The sequence below is a fragment of the Gambusia affinis genome, linkage group LG07 (assembly GCF_019740435.1).
Source record: "Gambusia affinis linkage group LG07, SWU_Gaff_1.0, whole genome shotgun sequence".
Classification (NCBI taxonomy): Eukaryota; Metazoa; Chordata; class Actinopteri; order Cyprinodontiformes; family Poeciliidae; genus Gambusia; species Gambusia affinis.
Genome location: NC_057874.1, coordinates 10,387,854 through 10,408,879, shown reverse-complemented (window position 1 = coordinate 10,408,879; position 21,026 = coordinate 10,387,854). Strand labels below are relative to the sequence as shown.

General features: G+C 38.2%; 3 protein-coding genes across 4 annotated transcripts; all 3 read left to right on the top strand.

Annotated features, from left to right (window-relative positions):
• The first annotated feature begins 870 nt into the window (after positions 1-870).
• On the top strand, positions 871-7,448 carry slc25a34 (solute carrier family 25 member 34). Of its 2 annotated transcripts, none has more exons than XM_044123156.1 (6): positions 871-1,045; positions 1,502-2,239; positions 4,625-4,690; positions 5,420-5,572; positions 6,229-6,363; positions 6,463-7,448. In XM_044123156.1, the coding sequence occupies exons 2-6, from the start codon at positions 1,766-1,768 to the stop codon at positions 6,631-6,633; spliced, it is 999 nt and encodes a 332-aa protein (XP_043979091.1). In that variant the 5' UTR covers positions 871-1,045; positions 1,502-1,765; the 3' UTR covers positions 6,634-7,448. The 2 variants fall into 2 exon arrangements, with proteins under 2 accessions (XP_043979091.1, XP_043979090.1); XM_044123155.1 differs by having other exon boundaries at positions 907-1,045; positions 5,420-5,611; positions 6,463-7,440.
• A 284-nt stretch (positions 7,449-7,732) lies between these two features.
• LOC122834592 (transmembrane protein 82-like) lies at positions 7,733-12,755 on the top strand. Its single transcript, XM_044123157.1, has 5 exons — positions 7,733-8,658; positions 8,732-8,924; positions 9,381-9,798; positions 11,128-11,312; positions 11,403-12,755. Exons 1-5 carry the CDS (start codon positions 8,627-8,629, stop codon positions 11,466-11,468), a joined length of 894 nt encoding a protein of 297 aa, XP_043979092.1. The 5' UTR covers positions 7,733-8,626; the 3' UTR covers positions 11,469-12,755.
• A 2,048-nt stretch (positions 12,756-14,803) lies between these two features.
• fblim1 (filamin binding LIM protein 1) lies at positions 14,804-20,094 on the top strand. The gene is made up of 8 exons (XM_044123149.1): positions 14,804-14,965; positions 15,150-15,532; positions 16,470-16,612; positions 17,427-17,520; positions 17,601-17,770; positions 18,461-18,639; positions 19,056-19,176; positions 19,285-20,094. Exons 2-8 carry the CDS (start codon positions 15,178-15,180, stop codon positions 19,393-19,395), a joined length of 1,173 nt encoding a protein of 390 aa, XP_043979084.1. The 5' UTR covers positions 14,804-14,965; positions 15,150-15,177; the 3' UTR covers positions 19,396-20,094.
• The last annotated feature ends 932 nt before the right edge of the window (positions 20,095-21,026 follow it).

The window sequence follows — 21,026 nt, the reverse complement described above, 5'->3', positions numbered from 1 at the left end:
GAAAAAAATAAAAATCTACCCTCATCTTCAATCCAAAGATTTGGCTCCTTCCCCTGTCGGCCCTTTCTAAAGTCCAGCTCAGCCTCTGTGCTTTCAACTTGAAGAAAAAAAACCCAACAAATACAAGAACTTTGTAATTTTCAAGAACAGTTCTTAATACTTGAGTATTGTTTTTATTTCCAAATAATTGCAACTCACCTTATATGGGTGGACCTAAAATATAAAGTATAATGTTTGCAAAACACACATTCATTAACAAAAGAAAAAACTATTTAAAACTAAAAAAAAATAAATCTGGTGGGGTCGCTTGTGCCCCTGAAAGCCCTTTCTAAAGTCTGGCTCAGGCCCCAAGTGTTTTCACATTTTAGTTCTCATGACAAAAAGTCTGGACGCCTCTGGTCTCCTGCTTGCGCCAAGGGAAGTAGCGACATCTAGCGGCTGCTTTACACGCTACAGGAAGTACGGAGAAAGATGAGTCATCTAAACTTCAAGCATTCAGATCAAGTTTCATCACAAATGCTTTCAAGCTTTGAAAACATGTTTCAAAATTAGCTAAAGGAATCACACGTAAAAAATAAATCAACAAATAACTAGATTAGAGTAGAAAGAAACCAATTCAGGAAAAGAAGCACATGAAGTGCAGATAAATAAAACGAGTTTATCTGTTTGTTTTGCTGGTGGGATTACCCACATTACACTGTTGGGAGCAGGTTTCTCCTGTTTGTTGACACTGAACGACTCTGCCCTGCTTTCTCCTCACCCACACGCTAACCTTTTACCCAGAGAGCTCCGATAGGAGCAGCGCTGGGGCCGAGCGCCGCTCCGGCCTCTGATTCGTGCAGGCCGGGGCCAGCGGTGATGTGGCAGGCTGCGCCGGGCCTGCATTGGCTGCGGCGCGGGGCAGAGGGAGGAGTCTGCAACAATGAATGTGCTGAGGACACATGTTTACAATGAGACGAGGAAGAATGGAGCTGCAGACTGAAGTCTGTGGGGCTCAGAGGAAAGTCAGCACACACCGGAGATAAGTGGTTTCTCATACCTGCAGGTAAATCTACTTCCGGCCAGTTTTACTGTTGTTGTAGATGTTTGAGCATTCTGTTGAGCTACTGTTCAGAAAGTCAAAGAGATGAAAGCGTTTTGATCTGAGCAGAAATCTTGCCAGGTGTTGTAGTTCAAATATTTTGGTACACTTGGAATAGGACACTGTATACTGCTGGTAACATTTCAGCAAGATGTAGAAGCTTGTTTTGAGTAAATATGTCCATAATATAGATAAATTATTACTAGTTCCACTGGCAGATTATTTCACTTACAGTAAGACATTTTCTCCATGTTATAAGTTAAATAATCTTCCAGTGAAACTAATAGTTTTCTAGTAAAACAAGGTCTTATATCTTGGTGAAAAGTTACTTGCAAGTCAGTTTAGTCCTATTTCAAGTGTACTAGAAACTAGACCACAAATCCTCTGTGTTTTTTTCAGTGTGAATATTTATCATTTCAGGAGGATTTTCCGTCATCCTCGATGTTGTGGGAATAAGTGAAGCTTCGTTCTTGGGCTTTTTGTAAACCTGCCAAAACTCAGACGTGAGAAGTGTTCACTTAATAATGAAGACTAGGAAGTGAAGAGGAGTGAGATAGAGAGGGCAGCAGAGTGGCGCAGTGTCATTCTGTAACAGACACAAACATGCAAAGCAGACAATAATTCATCCCTGCAGCTGATAAACTGCACCCTCCTCTTCCTCTGCTCTGTATGGACCACTAAGGGATGACCAGCGCCCAGCTGCTGGAAACTTCCCCCAAAGAGTCAGCATTCTCCCACAGGATGGCTTCTCCTGCCGTCCCCCGCAGTGTTTTGGGGCCCCCTCCGGCCGTCTGGCCCCCTCTGGACTTTGCGCTGGGTGCTCTGGCCTGCTGTGCGGCCTGCGTGTTCACCAATCCGCTGGAGGTTGTGAAGACGCGTCTGCAGCTTCAGGGGGAGCTCTGCGCTCGGGGGTCCTACCAGATCCACTACAGGGGGGTCCTGCAGGCCCTCTGGGTGGTGGGCCGCACAGATGGGCTCCGGGGCCTCCAGAAAGGGCTCTCGGCGGGGCTCATCTACCAGGCCGTGATGAACGGAGTGAGGCTGGGCTCTTACTCCTGCTGTGACTCTCTGGGCATCACTGCGTTTCATGGAGGCAGCCTGCTGTCAGGGGCCGGGGCCGGGGCCCTGGGGGCCCTCATCGCCTCTCCTGCCTATCTGGTTGGTAGATCCAGGTTCAAAAATATTTTATTGATCCTAAAGGGAAATTAAAGGTTGTTGTCACTCTTATTAATTCAAAAGATGTAGATGGCGATGGCTGTGAGCAGGAAGGATCTCCTGTAGCAGTCTGTATTACAGCAAATTTGAAGAAGCCTCTGACTAAAAGCACTTTTTCTAAGACAGTGAACTTCATCCTATATAAAGACTCAAACTGCTGTGCTTCTCTGCAGCCTTTTATGGGTTGACAGAGTGAGGTTTTGCAGGGTTAAAACCTTAAAAGAAAATCAGAAGATGTAAAACAACTGGATTGTTCTGGTTTTGTTTTATAACCTTTATTTTTTTATTTGGTCATCCCAAATATTTGGAGATATTCTAAGAGAGAGGTGTCAAATTAATTTTCACTTTGGGCCACATCAAGTTCATGAATGTCCTAAAGCGCTGGTTGTGCCAGATTGTATTTCTGAAACTGATTTCCAAACCACTAAAATATTAATAAATAGATTTCTTTGTGTTCATTAAGTGCTAATTAAAATTAAATAACATTGAACATCCAAGATTTTGGGATTGTTTTTGGGAATCACTGATTTAATGATGCTAATTTAGAAATATTTGCAAGGAAACTTTCTGTATTTGTGCTCATATGACGTTAAATGTGACTTTTTATTATTCATATATTAGTTAGCTAAAATGTTAAATACTTCAATAAATTTGGAACAGCAAATTTAATTAAAATATTTTTACTCTTTAACATCATACACTTAGATAATATCTCTATGTAAAGAATAATAATAATAATCATCATTACTATATGTTTGAAAAATCATAGGCACTTATAAAAATGTTGATACATTTTCAAAATGATTTCTTGTATCTAATCAATACAATAGATATTAATTTGATGAATTATTTGTTGGGTAGTTGCAGGTTTCTTCTTACTCTGTTTATGTTTCTCATGTGTGAAATAGGAAGGCAGACAGAATCAACACACATGTACAGGTGGTAAAGAAAACCAAATTAGTTAATGAACAACCAACGTTGCAGACGCAGCTGAAAAAAAACAGAGTGCTAAGAAAGACTTTGGTCAGTATCTGTTCTCTGACAGGAACAGACGACAGCCTCCATAAATATGGACATCAATGGTAAAAACATGTGCAGAGCTTTGTTTTCTAAGCTTTTAGTTGCTTTAAATGTTTTAATTGTCGCTCCGACTGCAGACAGGGCCCGGTTCAGTCCAGTAGATATTTGCTTGCAGATATTTCCTCAGTTCTGGAGGTCAAAGCCTGTCAGCCTTGACTGAGACCAAAGTATGACATCGTATTTTGTTCCATTTTAGACCAGGAGAGATACAAACATACTGTAGAAAACCACATTTCTATCTGTGAATATTCTAGGACTTTGATCTCAAAGCAGGACGTCACATTTTTACACCTTAGCATGTAGCAATCTGCTACTTTTGAGTCTAATTATGATAACAAATAAGTAAATTTTTGTACTTTTTTATCTTCACTGAAAATAAAGCTCCACAGCTGAAACTCGATCCTGTTGGCCAATACGATCCTCTCCAGTGTTGTGTTGCTTGTTTTTACTTGTTGGGTTAGCAGCAGGATCAGTAGAAATACCGCTAAAGGTTTTGTGATGCTAGAAATAATTCTTTGAAAACCGGATGTGCAGTTGAGGAATGACTCTGCATGACCCGGCTTGTTGCTACTTTAGTTTTTAACAGTCTTGACACAATACACACCAATTGTTTAGCTGCATATTTTAGCAGAAAAAAAAAAGACTGATTACAGCTTGTATATCATATATTGGTGTTGGTCTCTCCTTTTGACCGAGGAAACCAAAACAAGAGATGTCCGCTCGGGTCTTCTCAGATGTCTTTGTTCTATTTCTGTCCCAGTAGAGCAGCTCTGTCTGAATGTGTTTGTTTGATGAGTCTTAAATTACATTTACTGTAAGGGAGTATTTTAATATAACCCGACCTTTCCTCTATTATCTGCTCCGTTTGAGGATTTTCCTGACCGGTTCGCTGTTTCTCTGCTTCAGCTTTTACTCCATGCATTCTGAGCCACCAAACATTTTGCACCGTCATGGAAAGACGATACTGTTTGTATCCAGCTCTCTAAATTGAACGTCTCTTCTTTGACATGCGTGCCGCGGCCCCATCTGGGTCCTACTGTAAGCAAACAGAGTGAGGAGTTTTACAGTCGTCCACACTCTGTATTTAAGTGACTATTTTAATGTTTTGTGGCCTGCGGCTCATTTGTCACTATCAGCTGTGTTTGTTTTGTTCCTACAACATACAGGCCTTTATTCTATCTGCACTTCAGTAATCGTCAGAGAAATAAAGAAGTTTAAGACTTTGCACTGTGTTTTTTTTCTCCACAGGTGAAGACTCACCTGCAAGCTCAGACTGTGGATGCAATCGCTGTTGGCCACCAACACAACCATCTGGTAAGAAAAATATCAGAGCATTGTGTTTAGAAATGTTTGTCATTAAAAAAAAAATTCATTAGGTTTGATAGAGGTGCAAGTGTTGGATATAACAGAACAAATTTTAAACTAATTTGAATAATAAACTGAGCTTAAACTGGAGCATATGCATGTTTGGATTGAAATGATTTTATTGTGTAAAGTCCCTTTACATGACTGCACTGTAAAAAATAAGGTATGGTAATTTATGGTAAAATACCAGCAGCTGTGTTTGCCAGACTTTTCTATACGATAAATACAAATTTTAAATATGTAAATATGCAAATATGTAAATTTGATCAAATCTGTAAAATTCTGGCAATCACAGCGGCCGGTATTTTACCGTAAATTAGAGAAATGTTTTTATTACTTTTTTTTTTTTTACAGTGTAGTGTTGTTGAATTTCACATTTGATTCTGGATGAAATAAGTGACCAAATATATTGAACTTTTTCATGATATCCAAATTAATTTTCATGTACTTGTAATTTAACGTAAAACTCAAATACCGTAAAATCATTACTGCTTCATTTAGTCTGTTTTTATTCAGATTGTCTCTCTTAAGTCATTCTGTGATTTTCAGTGAAGTTGAAACAAAAGGAAATTGTGTTTCAACACTTTAATTCGAACGAAATAAAGGCCAAATCTCTATAGAGTTTGATTTAAATACAAACTAAGCACCGCATCTTTCTAACCATTTCTTTTTCTTCAGGGTGTGTCTGATGCCTTTGTTACCATCTATAGAAGAGACGGTCTGACTGGGCTGTGGAGGGGGGTAAACGGGGCAGTTCCTCGGGTCATGGTGGGGTCAGCAGCTCAGCTGGCGACCTTCACCTCCGCCAAGGGCTGGGTGTCACATTCTCAGGTTCACACAGTAAATTACCTGACATTTCTCCCCGTACATGTAAGCGAATTAATCAAAATGAATCAACTAAATTTCTCTTTGATTAGTCATTAACTGGCGTATACAGGCTCAAAAAATGCCAAAAGAGAAAATCATATTCTAAAAAATATTTTACATACATTTTGCATTTAAGATAAAAAAAAAATATATGTATTTTTAAAAACCCCAAGTATTGTATTTAAATATTTTCTATCCAGAATTTTTCAAGTGGCTGTTTTAGTTTCACCTGCTTCAAATTCTGTGAAAAATAATTTAAGAAATCTCTTTTTAAGCACCTTTTGTTATCCATTAATTAATTGGTTAATCTGAAAATAATAATGAACTGATCAACTCTGCATTCATGTTAAGCAAAAAGAGCTGAAATATTTCTTTTAGCTGCAGATTCATCCTTTTCTACAAATCAACTGATAATAATAAACTCTTATCTTTGTTTTATTAGATAAAAGTTTATCTAATAATGTGCAGGTGTTGGCCGTCATCATTACTTGTTGTGAATAAATTTCCCTTTCTGGGTCTAAATAAGCAAATTGATTGATTGATTGATTGATTGATCAGTATCGATACCTGAATCAGGCGTCAGTTGCCTTCATATCACCAGCTCCCTCCTCTCGTTGCAGTGCTTTCGTGCCAACGCTTGGCTAACAGCGCTGATCGCTGCCTCCATCAGCGGCGTTGCCGTGGCGATCACCATGACTCCGTTCGACGTGATCAGCACGCGCCTCTACAACCAGCCAGTTGACGAGTTTCGCAAAGTGAGTTTGGACGATCCCTCCCGAGATGTTTGTGTGTTTTTAGGGTGACCTCTTCCAAAGGTCAAAGGGGAACTTACCGGGTTGTGATCCGCTCCGCAGGGCCGCCTGTACCACGGGTTCACCGACTGTTTGCTCAAGGTGTGCCGAGCCGAGGGCCTGCTGGGGCTGTATAAAGGCATGGGCCCCGTGTTCCTGCGGCTGGCCCCGCACACGGTGCTCAGCATGCTGTTCTGGGACCTGATGAGGCAACAAGCTGTCAAAGACAAATAGAGAAAAACTCTGAGCTGAAGGACAGGAGCCTCTGGGACATGAGAGGGACTGCGTCACCAAGGGACTCTGAAGTTCATCCAAAACTTGACATTTCTGCCGCTTTCTGATTGTTTTCAACCAGCGGCTGCAAGGAGAGAAGCTCAGAATATTTGCACAAATACTGATGATCAAACAGAGCCGGTAGCAGAATGTCCATTGTTATTTGTTCCTCTATGTTCTCAGACTAGCATCTTTTAGCTTTAGCTGCACGTCTGATGTGGAAGACGATCAAACTCTGTACAACACTCAATCGAGAGTTTAATGAAGAATATAAACCCATTGATCAGGTTTTACAAAGAATGGCTTCTTGCTCACAGAGAAGGTTGAGTGGAAGGAAAAGGTCTGGCTAAAACACAAACTGTTTTTCATCACATGCACTCCTGGGTTTGTCAGATTTTTATGTGTTTTTCTCTTGGCTTATTGTTTATTGTTTGTTTGTTCATGCAAGAAGAAAGATCCTGCAAAGCAGAGAATCTAATTTCCTTCAAGGTTTTTTCTTTTTATTAAAGCTTTTTAACACTGGGAACTCCAGACCCTTTAACTTTTGTAAGTAATCATAATAAACATATTGTTTTGTAAATATTACCAAAAATGATACTGCGTTTTGTCTTTGGAATACACCTGCGAGCAAAAGCAGTTTCAGTATTGTTCCTTTCAGATGTGGTTACCCAGAACCTTCAGTCTCTTTCTGGCTCTTTACTGTTCAGGTTTTGATCGTCAACTAGAATAGAAATAGCTTTTAATGTTCAGGTGCACCAACAGTGAAGTGACAGGCCGTCAAAACATGTTGGTTCACAAAAAGATAAAAATTAACAATAACTTATTGCACAGAAAGGACAAAATTATAAAAATACTCTGCAGTTAATGTAAATAGCATTCTGAAAAGGATAGGTAGGATAATTAGAAAAATGTGCAAAGTCTGCATGTTTACCTGCGTATAAAAGCAAAAAACAGTTTAAAAGACGTGAAAATAACTGTCCAAACACCAAAGATGTGCTAATTTCAGTCCATAGTATCTTTAAGACTTGTGATTGTTACAGCTGAATAAACTGACTGAACTCAGAGGATTAAATAAATGGTTTGTTTAGAAACAGAAACAATATTTTTAAATCATTGTGTCCCGTTCCTCCTGCTTTCAGGTTCATAATTCACCTCTAAGAATTAAAATGATGAGAATGCTCTGAAAAGTTCAGAAAATTCTGAGTAATATCAACAATGCATCTGACAGGCGAGGATTTCTGGGATAAATGTTGAATTGTGAAATTAGTTTTACCTGGTAGATGAAGATGTAGAGGTTAATAATTATACCTGGAAAAATGTTCCTAAAGTGGAAATACATGAGAAGTTGCTACTAAAAATAAATCAGGAAACTGATAGAAGGAAAACTTTCCAGACAGTGTTAAAAGATTCTTTATTAGAAATATGACAATAATTAAACATTTTAATGATAGGCGTCTTAAATATTAAAGACATTGTACAAATACAGAAAATCAGTTAAAAGATACTTTAACAAAATAATAAAACCAGACGTAAACTCAGACCGCATTGTTCAGTGTTTATTTGCTTAAAACAATCTTATCTTTTCAGGGGACTTTCAACCTTTTTCATTGAAATTTGTTTAGAGTGACAACAGGAGTCAAGCTGTTTGACCTTTGACCGGCCAGAAGCTCGGCTCCTCAGCAGGAGAAACTCGGTCAGAGAAACGTTTTGCTGGAGAGCGTTCAGATGACATGAGTGGAAACGAGTAATGAGGAGAAACATGAACATCTTTTACCCGTTCGTTTGGATCCTGGACCTTTGTCAATGGACTCCTTTCGATTCAAATCCAGTTGATTGTTTTTTTAAAGGTGAGGTTATAACGATTTCATTTTAGCGCTTTTTACTCTGATGTACTTTTCCCGTTTCTATTGCAGGACTGGTAGGAGCCTGTGGCGTTTCAGTCCTCTATAATCTGATGAGAGTTTACAATTTCATTCTAGCATGCAGGTGAGTTTATTGTAGAAACAAGGAAAATATTTAAAATTTTGTTTAGTTATTTTTGAATTTCCTTTGCGCTCAGTGATCCTGACACCCAAAATGGAGACAGACGGAGGTTGTCTTCCTCTAGAAATCCTCTGAGGAGGAAATGGAGAGCGGCGGTCCAGTTCTGGTGTCTGACTGGCGTCCTCTCTCTGGTGGGCTGCAGGGTTTCCTCTCTCATCGTGCTGGAGTTTTCCCTCAGAGCCGTTTCTGCAATGGCCTCCGCCCGACAGGTGAGTTCGCAAAATTAATTTATTTGTCATAGAGGCTGATCTTGTAGGTGAGGAAAATTACACACAAGATTTGTGACCCTGATAAATAAGATTGTTGCTGAGAGAGAGAAAGAGAGACCCAGACAGAGATAACAAGGAATTACTAAATGAACATAATAAACTAGAAATACCAAAGAAAAGCAGAAATATGTCTGATCTAATCAAAGGAAAGGAATTAAGGAACACAGAACAGAACAAAACCCAAAACCAACTCAAACAACCCCAGATTATAACAGAACCTACAAAACATCATTTACATTTAATCAGAAAAGGTTATAAAGCACCAAAAATAACTAATGTATGAATGGCTCCTATTAAAAATTCTAATAAACTAATGTATTTAAAAAGTAAAAACATTTTCCATGCTGTTTTTGGGTGCCTCATGTTTGGACTCGTTTCCGGTCTGTCTGAATTCAGGACGGCGGGTCCAGAGGTCTGGAGCTGCTCCTGATCCAGAGCCAGTTCTCTCTGGGCTGCAGCCTCACCTGCACTCTGGCCTTCATCCATCAGGGGGCGCTACACAGCTCCTTCGGCTTGCTCCTGGCCGCTGCGCTCAGCTGGGCATTTGCGAGCTACAGCAGCGGTCTGTGGCGCCATGTGGCCAGGCTGTTCCCGCTGCACAGGACCGATGGTTACTGTGGGAAGTGCATCAGTCTCCTAACCTCTGGACACACCATGCTGGCCTCGCTGCAAAGAGTGGTTATCTTGGCCTTTGGTACAGCAGCTGTGGCTTCCTCCACCACGGTTTACGAGCACTTTTTATCGCAGAAGGATGCGATGAAGTTTTGGACTCTGCTCACTCTCTGCTACACCATGTTGGTGGCCTACAACCAAGGTGAAGATGCTCAGAGCAGCTGATTAAAGCGATGATTTTCTATTTTTGTCTGCGATCTGCAGCCACACGTGGCTCCTCACATTGTCTTTCAGTAACTTTAGCCAAAATAATGCAGAACTGAGTAGTGTTTTTAAATACAAAGATAACTAAAAATGGTAGTTTTTGGGCATTATTTAAAGTGTTTTCATACAAAATATGGATACAATTTCCACAGTAGAAAAATATAATTTTTCAGTCAAGGAAAAGAATATATTCTCATGTTTTCTTCCTTCTAAAAGTTCGTATTTGGAATAAAATTTTGGTTGAATACAAAATAAACATTTAGTCAATTTTGGTAAGTGTTTTTTTAAACGTTCATGTAGGTTTTTCTGCTTTAAATTTGTTGGATTTTATAGGAGTGAATGCAAATAAGGCTGTATTAATAAAAAAAAGTTGTTTATCCCTGTTCTAGTGCACACACTAGAAAGAAATGGTTTTTAAAAAATAGCAATTAAAAACAACAAAAAACAACTAAATGACAGACTCTGAAGCTATAATAATACAAAAATTTTAAATAGCAATAGAATAATTGCAATTAAACAAAGAAACAAATTAATGACAGGATCTGAATCTACACAAATACAAAATGTAATAAAAAACTAAAACATAATGTTAAGGTAGTACAGGGAAATACATTTAAATTGATGAGCATTAGTGGGGAGAAATTAATAAATATATAACTATTTAAGAAGTATATTCAAATAGCATTCACTGAAAGTCTAATCAGATATGGTGTGGTAGCAAATCATACATGCTAAAGTTGGGTTATTTTTTTTAAACTTGTGATAAAAAAAGTTGGGTTTTTTTTATGGAAAACATCCAGTTAAAGATTGATCCATACTCAAGATTAGCTGATGGCCTTGAGTGTTTGTTTTAAACATTTACAGTCAATATCCACACAGGTTATTTAACTAAGCATGTTAAACTAACTAGGTGACTAATAATAACAAAAGTAACACCTTGAAAAACTATTCAATCAATCAAGTTTATTTGTATGGCAATGCGGTTCAAGGTGCTTTACTTAATAGAAAGACAAAATTGCAAAGCCATGAAGAAAACACAATGCAGTCAGGAACTGAACAAATATTACGCTTTGATTAAAAAAAAAATCCTATACATCAAAGATGTAGGTCAGTTTTTAATTCATTATGCTTCAAAAGCAGCTCTAAAAATCAGTTTTTAGTCTTGGTTTAAAGGAAATCAGTGTTACGGCTGTTTTGCAGTTTTCTGGACGTTTGTTCCAGATTTGTGGTGCACAGAAGCTGGATGGATTTTTCTTTTAATTTACAGAGGAACAACATCGGCTGAGCATCACAGAGACCCTGCTGCGCACCGTGGTGCTGCGACTGGGAGGCCTGCTGGTTCTCATGCTGGCAGTGGGAAACTGGACAGACGTTCTCCACATCCTCATCGCTTTTCTGGGAGAAGGAGTCTGTCTGCTGCCTTCTGAGGATCTGCTGCAGGCCGCGTTAAAGGTCCTTCCTGTCTTGGATTGTTAAACCGCTCCGTTATGAGAAACTTAAAAACGACTGCTCAAACTTGTCTTGTTTGGGGTTTTTTTTAAGGAAGAACGAGAACACAACCAGGACAAACAGAGGACCTGCCACAGATCAAGGATGGGAATACAGTAGAAGATGGTTAGCAAACACACCATCGTGAGTCAGAGGAACGGGCTGAGCGCTTCTAGAAATGCTCTGAATTTAGTTTGGAATTGGTGAGTGGTTTTTGAAATAAAACAAAGTTCGGACAAGAAGGAGAAGGCGATAGTTTTTAATATGTAGTTGGTAACCAAAAGGAAAACATTTCTGTTTCCTTCCAAGCTGAAAGAAAAATTTTAAATCTCTTATTTCTTATATCTTAGTCAAACTTCTTATGGAAATGCAAAAAGTTATAAAATACTGAAAACGTTCTGAATGCATAAACCATCGGCTCGTGAAGCTCAACCTGTTATACTAACTTACAGAAAAATGTTAATGTTTCAATGATGCCCAGATTTATTTTAGTAGAAGTCGTGACATTTTTACACAATTCACCTTTGAATATTTCTGCAGAAAAAGGAAATCTTTAAGCATACCGTCAGTGAAGTCTCGCTCTACCTCCATGGTTCCCTGATTGCTCCCACATGTTATCAACTTTTTCTCTACTACATGAGCTCACAGGAAAACCTTTTAATCTTATTTCTTGCCCAGCATCTTGCAGGTCCAGATGCTTTCATGAGAAACTTTCTCGTGAAATAACAATTTACAAGTTTTTTAGAAATAAAATAACGTGGGATAAAGGATTATTCTATCTTTCCAGGAGTAGCGGATATTACCACAGCTCTGAGTTATGCTACTGTACATTCAGTCGGTCAACTAATCTGCCACCATCGATCTGAGGCGAATTCTTCACCTTCCCAGGGAACAATCGTTATCATACGTACAAACAGATGTGGGGCTCCTTTTATAACTATGATTTGTTTTCACTCAGATGAGAATCATTAAGAAAATCGCAATGAGCAACTAATGCAATCTAAGGCTTCTGGGTCATGATTATTGTAGCAATCAATTAATCAGGTGTAAAATAACTTCACATTCTGCAGATTTTTCATTAAACCCTTTTTTGTATAAAACTATAAATACAACAAGAGAACCAGGTGAAGTTAAAGCTCTGCCACTTTGGGTATAAAATATTTACAGACGGGTATATTTTTTACTTAAATGCAAAATGTATATAATTTTTGAACCTTTTTTGGTTTAATTACTGCTCTGAGAATGTCGTTCTTTCAGAAATTGTTTTTTTTTTAAGTCTGTATCCTCCAGTTGATGATTAATCAATGACTAAATTAGTTAACAATTATTTCAATAATCAATTCATCACATTTCAGCAAGGTGTAAATCTGTTTCTGATTAAACAACTGCATGTTCCTACTTAAAAGAAATATATGTAAGTAGCAATAAGAAGAAAATGTAAAGACTTATAATAATAATAATAATAATAATAATAATAATAATAATAATAATAATAATAATAATAATAATAATAATAATAATAATAATAATAATAATAATAATAATAATAAAGTACGGCACCATTTTCATTGGGTAGTGGCAGCTTCATGCTGCGTGGATCCTTTACTTCAGCAGGAACAGGCTCCAAAAGACTGGAGACTGAAACAGAGGTTCACCTTTTATCAGACCCTAACCACGTATCCATAGCTACAACAGAATAAAAAACAAAAACAAACATGGCCTAGTCAAAGTCCACACCAAAATCCAACTAAGAATTTAGGGGCACAACTTTAAAATTGATGCTCTCCATCAACCAGTCTGAAATTTCAGTTTCATTTCTGTTTGCTAAGTTTTGTACCAATCGCATTTGTTTTAAATAAATAAACTGAACGGACTTTAGAGAAAATGTTCTTTCAAAAAAAAAAGAAACCGTATAAAGGGTAGTAGACGAGCAACAGATTTGTTTAGAGGGAAATGTTTCCCTTATACCAGTAGATTTCACTCCACAAATCATTTGTTTGTAATTTTTTACGATTATAGACATAGAAATATCCTTTACTTCTGTGCAATAACACCAAAGGGATATAAAATCACACAAAGATGGAATATAAAATATAGAATAAAAACAGAATAAAGGGCAAACTTTTAACATAAATACTGTGTAATTATGATAAAACAGTATGCAATGAGGTTGGCTGATTAAAAACTGTGCATGTCTGTCAGACCATTTGCAATTAGTGAGAATGATTTCATAATTGTATAAGCTAGCTTCCAACAAATAAAATCCTAAATCTTCTTTTACTGTTTCCTGTGAATCTCGTTTGTTTTTCTCCCTTTTGTTCGTTTTAGTCTTTCCTGGGTGTTGAGGGAACAAAATGCGGTGAAAAGCTACTCTGCTCTGACGGCAGGTCAGAAATGAAAAGTCAGGGTGCAGAAGGAGGTTCACAGGGTTTAATGAGGATTTGGGCTGGAAGGGGGCGGAGCCTGCGGGTCCTGGGACTGTATCATCCGTGGGCATGCTCCCTCCTGCAGCCGTGACATCACCGCAGCATTCCTTTCCACAGAGCTGGAACAACAGAGACCCCCATCACTCTCCTCATCGCCATCTCCTGTTAACCCTCTCTGCACGCCCCCAAATCTGCTCGGTTTCCAAGACTCCTTTTTTAGCTTTGAAGGAGCGGCGTGGACGTCACAGACTTCTGAAAGTAGCCATAATATTTGCTGATCAGCAGCCCTGATATGACGGATTCAGTCCGGCGTTTTGATTGCTCCACACATCTTTGCCTCTACTAATACGCCACAAAGCGCCGAGATGCTGATAACCAGGAAAAGTTCAAGTGTGTCAAATGGTGTGTCCCAAATTGGAGCTCTGCAGGGGCCAAAGGCTGCTAATGCCACAAGATACTGATAGTGAGTCAAGACCAAAAGTGATATAATGTGGGGGAAGGGAAGAAGGAAAGAGGGGGAAGAAGAAAAAAAGGAGGCAGACCCAATGAGGGAGGTAGTGAAAATAAGGTTAAGAGGACAATAAGGCAGAGCCGTACAGGAGAGACGAAACAGAGGACAGTCAGAGCTGCAAGGCTGCTCTGAACGCCAGGTACGGTCCAATCCGGAGAGATAATAAAATGGGAGTTGGCTGTGTGTGTCTGCTTGTCCACGTCAGGGTGAAAAACCCTTTATGACACTGTAAAAACAATGCTGTTGGTACAACTGCATGTTGCACAACTCTGTGTGAGTGTACATGCGTCTGAGGAAGAGTATGACTGTTCCAGTGTTTGCCAAGTTTTCATAGTGGATGAATGTGTCATGATTTTTTTCTTCTCTCTCTCTCTCTTTTTTTTTTTTTTTTTTTTACTGCACTTTGCAAGAGATTAGCTGTTCACTTTTTATGGTCAGAAGGGAGGCTGGATTGTCATTCAGCCAGAGAAAGGAGGAGGGGTCGGCAGACAGCAGAGCTGGGGAGGGGAGGAGAGATAGAGGAGGAAAAAGGAGTGGCTTTCTGCAGATAGGCGCCCCTCTCCACCGGAGTAAAGTCTTCTCTCACAGGCAGCTCATGGAAGTGGAAATAAAACAGAAACTCTGATATCCAGACCAAAGAAGAAGATAAAGACGTGACTTCACGCCTCCTTTTGTACCAGGTAAGTTGGAGCCAGATGATTTAGATTACTTCCTCTGAACCATTCATTGTGTCTGATAAAAGCTGAAGGTGTGTGATTATTCCTCTCAGGAGGAAAGTGAACTGCCTCTTAATGCTGACTGAGGGCGTTAACGTGTCTCTCTCTCTCTCTCTCTCTGGGTAATGACCTCTGGTCTGTGCTGCAGTCAGGCTGTATGAGGGTTTCACTCAACCATGGCATCAGCAGCTCCCCAGAAAAGGATGGTCTCCTCCGTCTTCATCACGCTGTCGTCCCCTCACCGAGCCACCGTGACGCAGCAGCAGCAGCAGCAACAGCAGCAACAGCAGCAGCAGCAGCAGCAGCCGGCCCTCCACACCCGCAGCGGCTCAGACAGGCAGCACGGCGCTGCAAGTGATGACCTCTCCTCCCTCAGGCGGAGAGCAGAGGAGACGTCACCCACTAACACTGACAGAAACTGGACCGGTGCGGGGCCCCGGGGCAAAGCGTCTGGCCCACAGAGTCAACCCCGACCCGCCCCAACAGAACCCACCAAAGCCGAGGTGCAGGAGAAAAACAGGAACTCTTCAGGTATTCATGACCGAGCTTGTTTTAAAGTGTTTGTTCCTCGTTTCACTCTGAAAGCTGCTTTGTAATTGCAGAGATTTCTAATCCGAACCTCCTCCGGTGTTCTACACGGAAAAGAGTTCATGTTGGAAAACATTTCAGACATTAATCAGAGCAGGGGTGTCCAAGCTTTCAGTCAAAGTGTGCCAAAATCTTCAAAAGTGCAAGGAAAACAACAAAACTATAATCTACACTACAAAAACACAAATATTACCAAATATTTCTGGTCTAGTTTCAATTGCAAATATTTTTGTACACTTGAAAAGAGACAAAACTAACTTACAAGTAACTTTTCTGCAAGATATAGCAACTTGTTTTAAGTAAATAATTCTTAAATATTGATGACTTATAACAAGACATTTTTCCTACTTCTTAAATTAAATAGTCAGCCAGTGAAATTGGTACATTTATATCAAAATTAAGCAATTAGTCACTTAAAACAAGCTGAAACGTTACTTTTAATTTAGGTTTAGTATTATTTTGTTGCCACATAAAAAAATTAAAAAGAATTATCCTCTGAAGGCAGAAACATAAGAAAACAACAGCATCAGCAAAGATATGGCGAATATTTAAAATCTACAAATCTTAACAAAAAAGAAAAAGAAGCAAATAGTTAAAAAAACATTTTGGGTGGTTTTACCGGTAACACTTTAAAAGGATTCTTCATGAATGTTTATGAATGTTGCCATGAAGTGTCATTCAGTAAATAATGACATTTGTTAACAAAAGTCCAAAATAAGTATCAGCTTTTCATCAAAAGTGTTATTATTTATCAAGTGACTCTTCATGAACATTCATAAAGACTCCTTCATGTTTATGACACTGTCATGTCAATCCCTTTCAAATAAAACCATTTCTCCCATAAAGTAAATATGAATATGTTGATTTCACTCCCAAACAGAGCTTTTCCCTCCTCTTCCTCCTGACGTTCTACCTTCGTCGTACTCTAAAGATGCAGCTCTTCCTCCTCCTCCTCCTCCTCCGTCCCTGATCTCTCCCCTCCATCCACACAGTCCTGAGCAGCTCCCAGTTTCCAACAAAGAGGTATCGCATCCCATTAAAGCCTTGGTTTTCACATCATAACTCACCGTTCTAATACTGGTGTTTTTTTAAAGAATACATTAAACAACTCGCAAAGTCTAAGAAACTCATGTCTTGTAGAAACAGCAAACTGAGAAGAAAATAAAGAGTGAATCAAATTCCTCACAATAGCGTACTTCAAAACATTTTGTTCTATTATTGTCTGGACTAAATAAAATGTAACAAAAGATAAGGAAAAGGGAAGGGATCGCACCAGTGGATCCATTGTTTTACTGGTCGGTGTGTTTTTCTTTGAAAGTCTTCCTGCAATTTGTTCATTGTCCAGATTTTTCCTGCACCAGATTTACAGTTACCTCGTCTACAGCTGTGGAGAATTTTACACAGTTTATAGATTTGGAACAACGGAAGAGTTTATAGTTTGTTGACATTTATATGTTGTCACCTTCCTAAAATAATGGCTTACGTGATTTTTTTATTTTTATTTTGCCAGAAGTGACTTCTTGAAAAAATAACAATAAAATAAAAGATTAAATAAATAATCATTTTTTAAAAATATAATAAATAAATAAATAATGTCACCATTCTTTTTTTTTTCAAAAAGATATTAAAAAAAAAAAACAAAAATCACTTGTGGCAAAAAAAAAAAAAAAAGACTTAGAACATTATTCAACAATTTGGAGAGTCTTAAGAGGAAAAATAAATAAATAATTGGACCAGGACAGATATTTGAGTCTCTATGTTGTTAATAAATTGTGTCTTTCAACTGTTGTATTCAGTCTTAGTTTCCTTTTGCGTTAATTATTTACTACATTTTCAGGTGAAAGCATTTTCACCAACCAGAGGCTCAAAACACAACGAAGAAACTAACATGATTCACAGAAACAACCAGGACGTGACCACGGAGAGCAAAGGTAGCAAGGTTTCTATTCACACTTCCAGTTTAACATGAATCATCGTCTGATCTTAACTTTTACTATTTGCAACTGTGCAGATTTGTGTGGCTTCTGTCGGAAACCCATGGCCCTTTCTGAACCTGCGATAGAAGCTCTGAACAGGATTTACCACGAGGGCTGCTTCCAGTGCAGATCCTGCCACGACCCCCTGGCTGGGAAGCAGTACTACAACAAGGCAGGAATCCCTCTGTGTGAAGACTGCTATCAGGTGGGTCATTGTTCATTTACCTCCAAGAAAATAGATCAAGGTTAATTAGGGATGGGGGTGAAGGAATCCATTTCTACTCTGCAAAAACACAAAATCATACCACGAATTTGGTCCGTTTCTGGGCAAATATCTAGCAGACAAGTAACTTTTCAGAGAGATTTTGGAGCCTGGTTTAAGTCTAGACTGTCTTATTTTAACGTGGGAAAAGTGTCTTGTTATTAGTGAGAGAATCTCCCGGTGGAAGTAGTATATATTTTTCATCAATATTAAAAAGTCACAACAGCAAGAACAGGAGTCGATGGTGTTTCAGTTCCAACACTTTTTCAAGCAGACGCTGTTTCATACACTCTGCTGGTCAGAGTCTAGGAATGAAATTTTTATTTTGAAAAAGCCGTCAAGGTCTAAAAAAAAACTTGGAAAGAAAAAACTTTGAAAGACATTTCAATAATCTGGAACTATTGATCCAGATTTAAAAAATTCAAAAAAAAATTTCTCCTGCTAAAAAGAAAGTATGTGGTTAATAAGCTAGTAAAACCTTTGTATGTTATTATACAATTAGGAAAGAGAGTCGTACTTTTCTGTACTTTTACCAGTACATTATGGTAAAAGTAATACCCAAATAAATGCAAGTTATAGTCAACTTGCATTTAATTACAACTTATTAGGTAATAATCTTTTTCTGTGTTTCAGGCCAGTTTGGATCTGTGCTGGACGTGCGGGGAGATTATCACCGACCAGATAATCCGTGCAATAGAGCGAACGTACCATCCCTCCTGTTTCACCTGCACAACATGCAACCAGCAAATTGGAGCACAAGCTTTTGCTCAGGGGGAGGTTGGTGAAGTTTACTGTCTGCAGGACTACTACAGGTAAAAAAAAAAAACAATTATGTCAAGTGCTATTAGCAACAAGAATGTGTTGCAGGCCCTGTAGCATTTTGTTTAAAATCCTTGTACCTTGTACCTTGTAAAAGCATTTTAAAGGTAGTGAAACGTTTCAGTCTTTGAGTGTTAAAAGCTGGAAGAGACAAACCCAAACGTCTGCCAAGGTGTTTACACAATGTATTGAATCAGGAGGAGCGAAGACTTGAAACAAGTCGCTCAAAAACTTTTTACCTTCAATCTGACTGACCTTCAGTTTAATTATCATCACGTTCTGAAAAAGGATGACAATTATACATTACTTTGTGATGGATGTTTTAACTTACTACCATTTAATTATTTCAGAGTATAAATAATTAAATTAGAACACTTTTATGTTCTAATTTAAAACTATTTGTATATAGGAAATATGCTCCGATGTGTAGTGCCTGTGACCAGCTCATCATTCCTAAAGAAGATGGTACTGATAGCTACACTGTTGAGTGTCTGGGGCGCTCCTACCATGAGAACTGCTACAGATGCGAGGTACGTATTTACTCTGCAGACAGTCTCCTGAACGAACTTACTGACAAACATGTAAATATGCAGATGCGTGTTATTCTGCAGCCGGCATGTCTTTGTTCTTCCCTCCAGGACTGTGGCATCCAGCTCTCCCCTGAACCAAACGAACACGGCTGCTATCCTTGGGAAGGGAAAATGTTGTGCAAAGCCTGCCATGTCAGCCTGGTTTCTGGGCAGCAGTAACACCACCTGTGCTCGCCGCAAGCAAGAGAAAACTGAGTGTTCAGCCCAACGACTCACATGTGCCTTTACAGGAGAGCATATGTCACAATGCTTTCTTTGATATCGCATTTAATTACTTTCCAATATGTCAGGCTTTCAGAGAAATACAAATCAACTTTTCTTTTATACTTGATCATTTTGCACTTGAGATGAAAATGCGTTGTATGCAACTGGCTTTGCAAAAACTATTTGTAACAAACTAGTAGAATCTGGATTTTTTAGCTTTATATATATATACATATATATATATATATATATATATATATATATATATATATATATATATATATATATATATATATATATATATTAATCCTTTATAGAAAACTAAAGTAACATAATATATAGCCTGTTAAATTAGGTTCTAAGATACATGCATGAATTGGAAATGTTGCACACTCAGTATATAAATGTATTTAGTTCATAATCATATAACAGGTTAAGACAAAGCACAGATCAAAACGGCAGATAAAGAGAAAGAAAGATTCCTAAGTAAACAGGTCAGAGACGGCATTATTCATCCTGATTTGTCAAATCTATGTCAGCGTTTTTAATAAATTGGTTTTATTTTTACAGTCTATATCTCAAAATGGCTTCTGGAATTACAGATCTTTTGAAATATGTCAAAAAAATAAAAAAAACATCTTTTTCTAAGAAAAACGGTTTTGCTGTTTTGATTTTTTAAAGCTATAACCAGTTGTAGACAAAACTTTTCCATTATGCTATTTTCACAAATGTATAATTTTTGTTAGGTTTAATTTAAGCCTTCAAATATGGATAGACTCGCCGACTTCAATAGTTGATATTTATATTGCTGTTCTGGCTAATAATCAGTTTTTTTAAAGATGTTACATGTATATTTTCTTAATTTTTAGAGTATTTATTGAGAAAAATAGACTTACAGGCACTGAAGGAGACAGGAAAGGGAAGTGGAGAATACTGGCAATGAATACACGAGGAAGCAACGAGGGACGGGCAGATAACAGAAATGCTTTGACAAGGAATGACGGAAAACAGGAGGATTAATTGTACTAATCTACAGCTGTGTTGGTAATGTGACAATGAATACTTAAGGTTATAGAAAACCCAACAAAGCAAAGCAAACAAACCCAAAACAGAGCACAACCCAGCATGAGAATGACTCAAAGTATCAAGCCAAAATTTGACAAGAAAGAGTGGTAACAGGAAAACAGGAAGTAAATGGAACACAGCCTACCAAATTAAAACAGGAACTGAGATTCACAAAGACAGGCAGGGGAAGCCAGGTTAGCTAAGATTATAAGAGTAAACAGTAACTAAGATTTATAAATAGAAACCAGGATCTTACCGAGATTTTAATCTGACTTAAAGCAATTACAAAAACACACCAGGACGCAAGAGTAACTTTTTTTTTGGGGGGGGGGGTAGTGTTTCTTCTGCTTCAAATTTTATAGTTATGTTTTTTTTCATTATTATTTTAATTTTTAATATGCCATAATTTGCACATATTTGTTGTTTGTCTAGTTACATTGTTAAATATTTAATTAGATGTTATGATCAGTGTCTTTAAAAGCCTTTAGAGAACATGTACTTTTACTTGGGTAAAAGCAAAG

Excerpts from the sequence above, each read along its gene's own strand:
- LOC122834592 (XM_044123157.1), top strand. The coding sequence starts at position 8,627 with ATGAGAGTTTACAATTTCATTCTAGCATGCAG. Across the intron at positions 8,659-8,731 it reads AATTTCATTCTAGCATGCAG|TGATCCTGACACCCAAAATG; the intron begins GTGAGTTTATTG and ends CTTTGCGCTCAG. Across the intron at positions 9,799-11,127 it reads GTTGGTGGCCTACAACCAAG|AGGAACAACATCGGCTGAGC; the intron begins GTGAAGATGCTC and ends TTTAATTTACAG.
- fblim1 (XM_044123149.1), top strand. The coding sequence starts at position 15,178 with ATGGCATCAGCAGCTCCCCAGAAAAGGATGGTCTCCTCCGTCTTCATC. Across the intron at positions 17,521-17,600 it reads CGTGACCACGGAGAGCAAAG|ATTTGTGTGGCTTCTGTCGG; the intron begins GTAGCAAGGTTT and ends GCAACTGTGCAG. Across the intron at positions 18,640-19,055 it reads TGTCTGCAGGACTACTACAG|GAAATATGCTCCGATGTGTA; the intron begins GTAAAAAAAAAA and ends ATTTGTATATAG.
- slc25a34 (XM_044123155.1), top strand. The coding sequence starts at position 1,766 with ATGACCAGCGCCCAGCTGCTGGAAACTTCCCCCAAAGAGTCAGCATTC. Across the intron at positions 2,240-4,624 it reads TCGCCTCTCCTGCCTATCTG|GTGAAGACTCACCTGCAAGC; the intron begins GTTGGTAGATCC and ends TTTTCTCCACAG. Across the intron at positions 6,364-6,462 it reads CAGTTGACGAGTTTCGCAAA|GGCCGCCTGTACCACGGGTT; the intron begins GTGAGTTTGGAC and ends TCCGCTCCGCAG.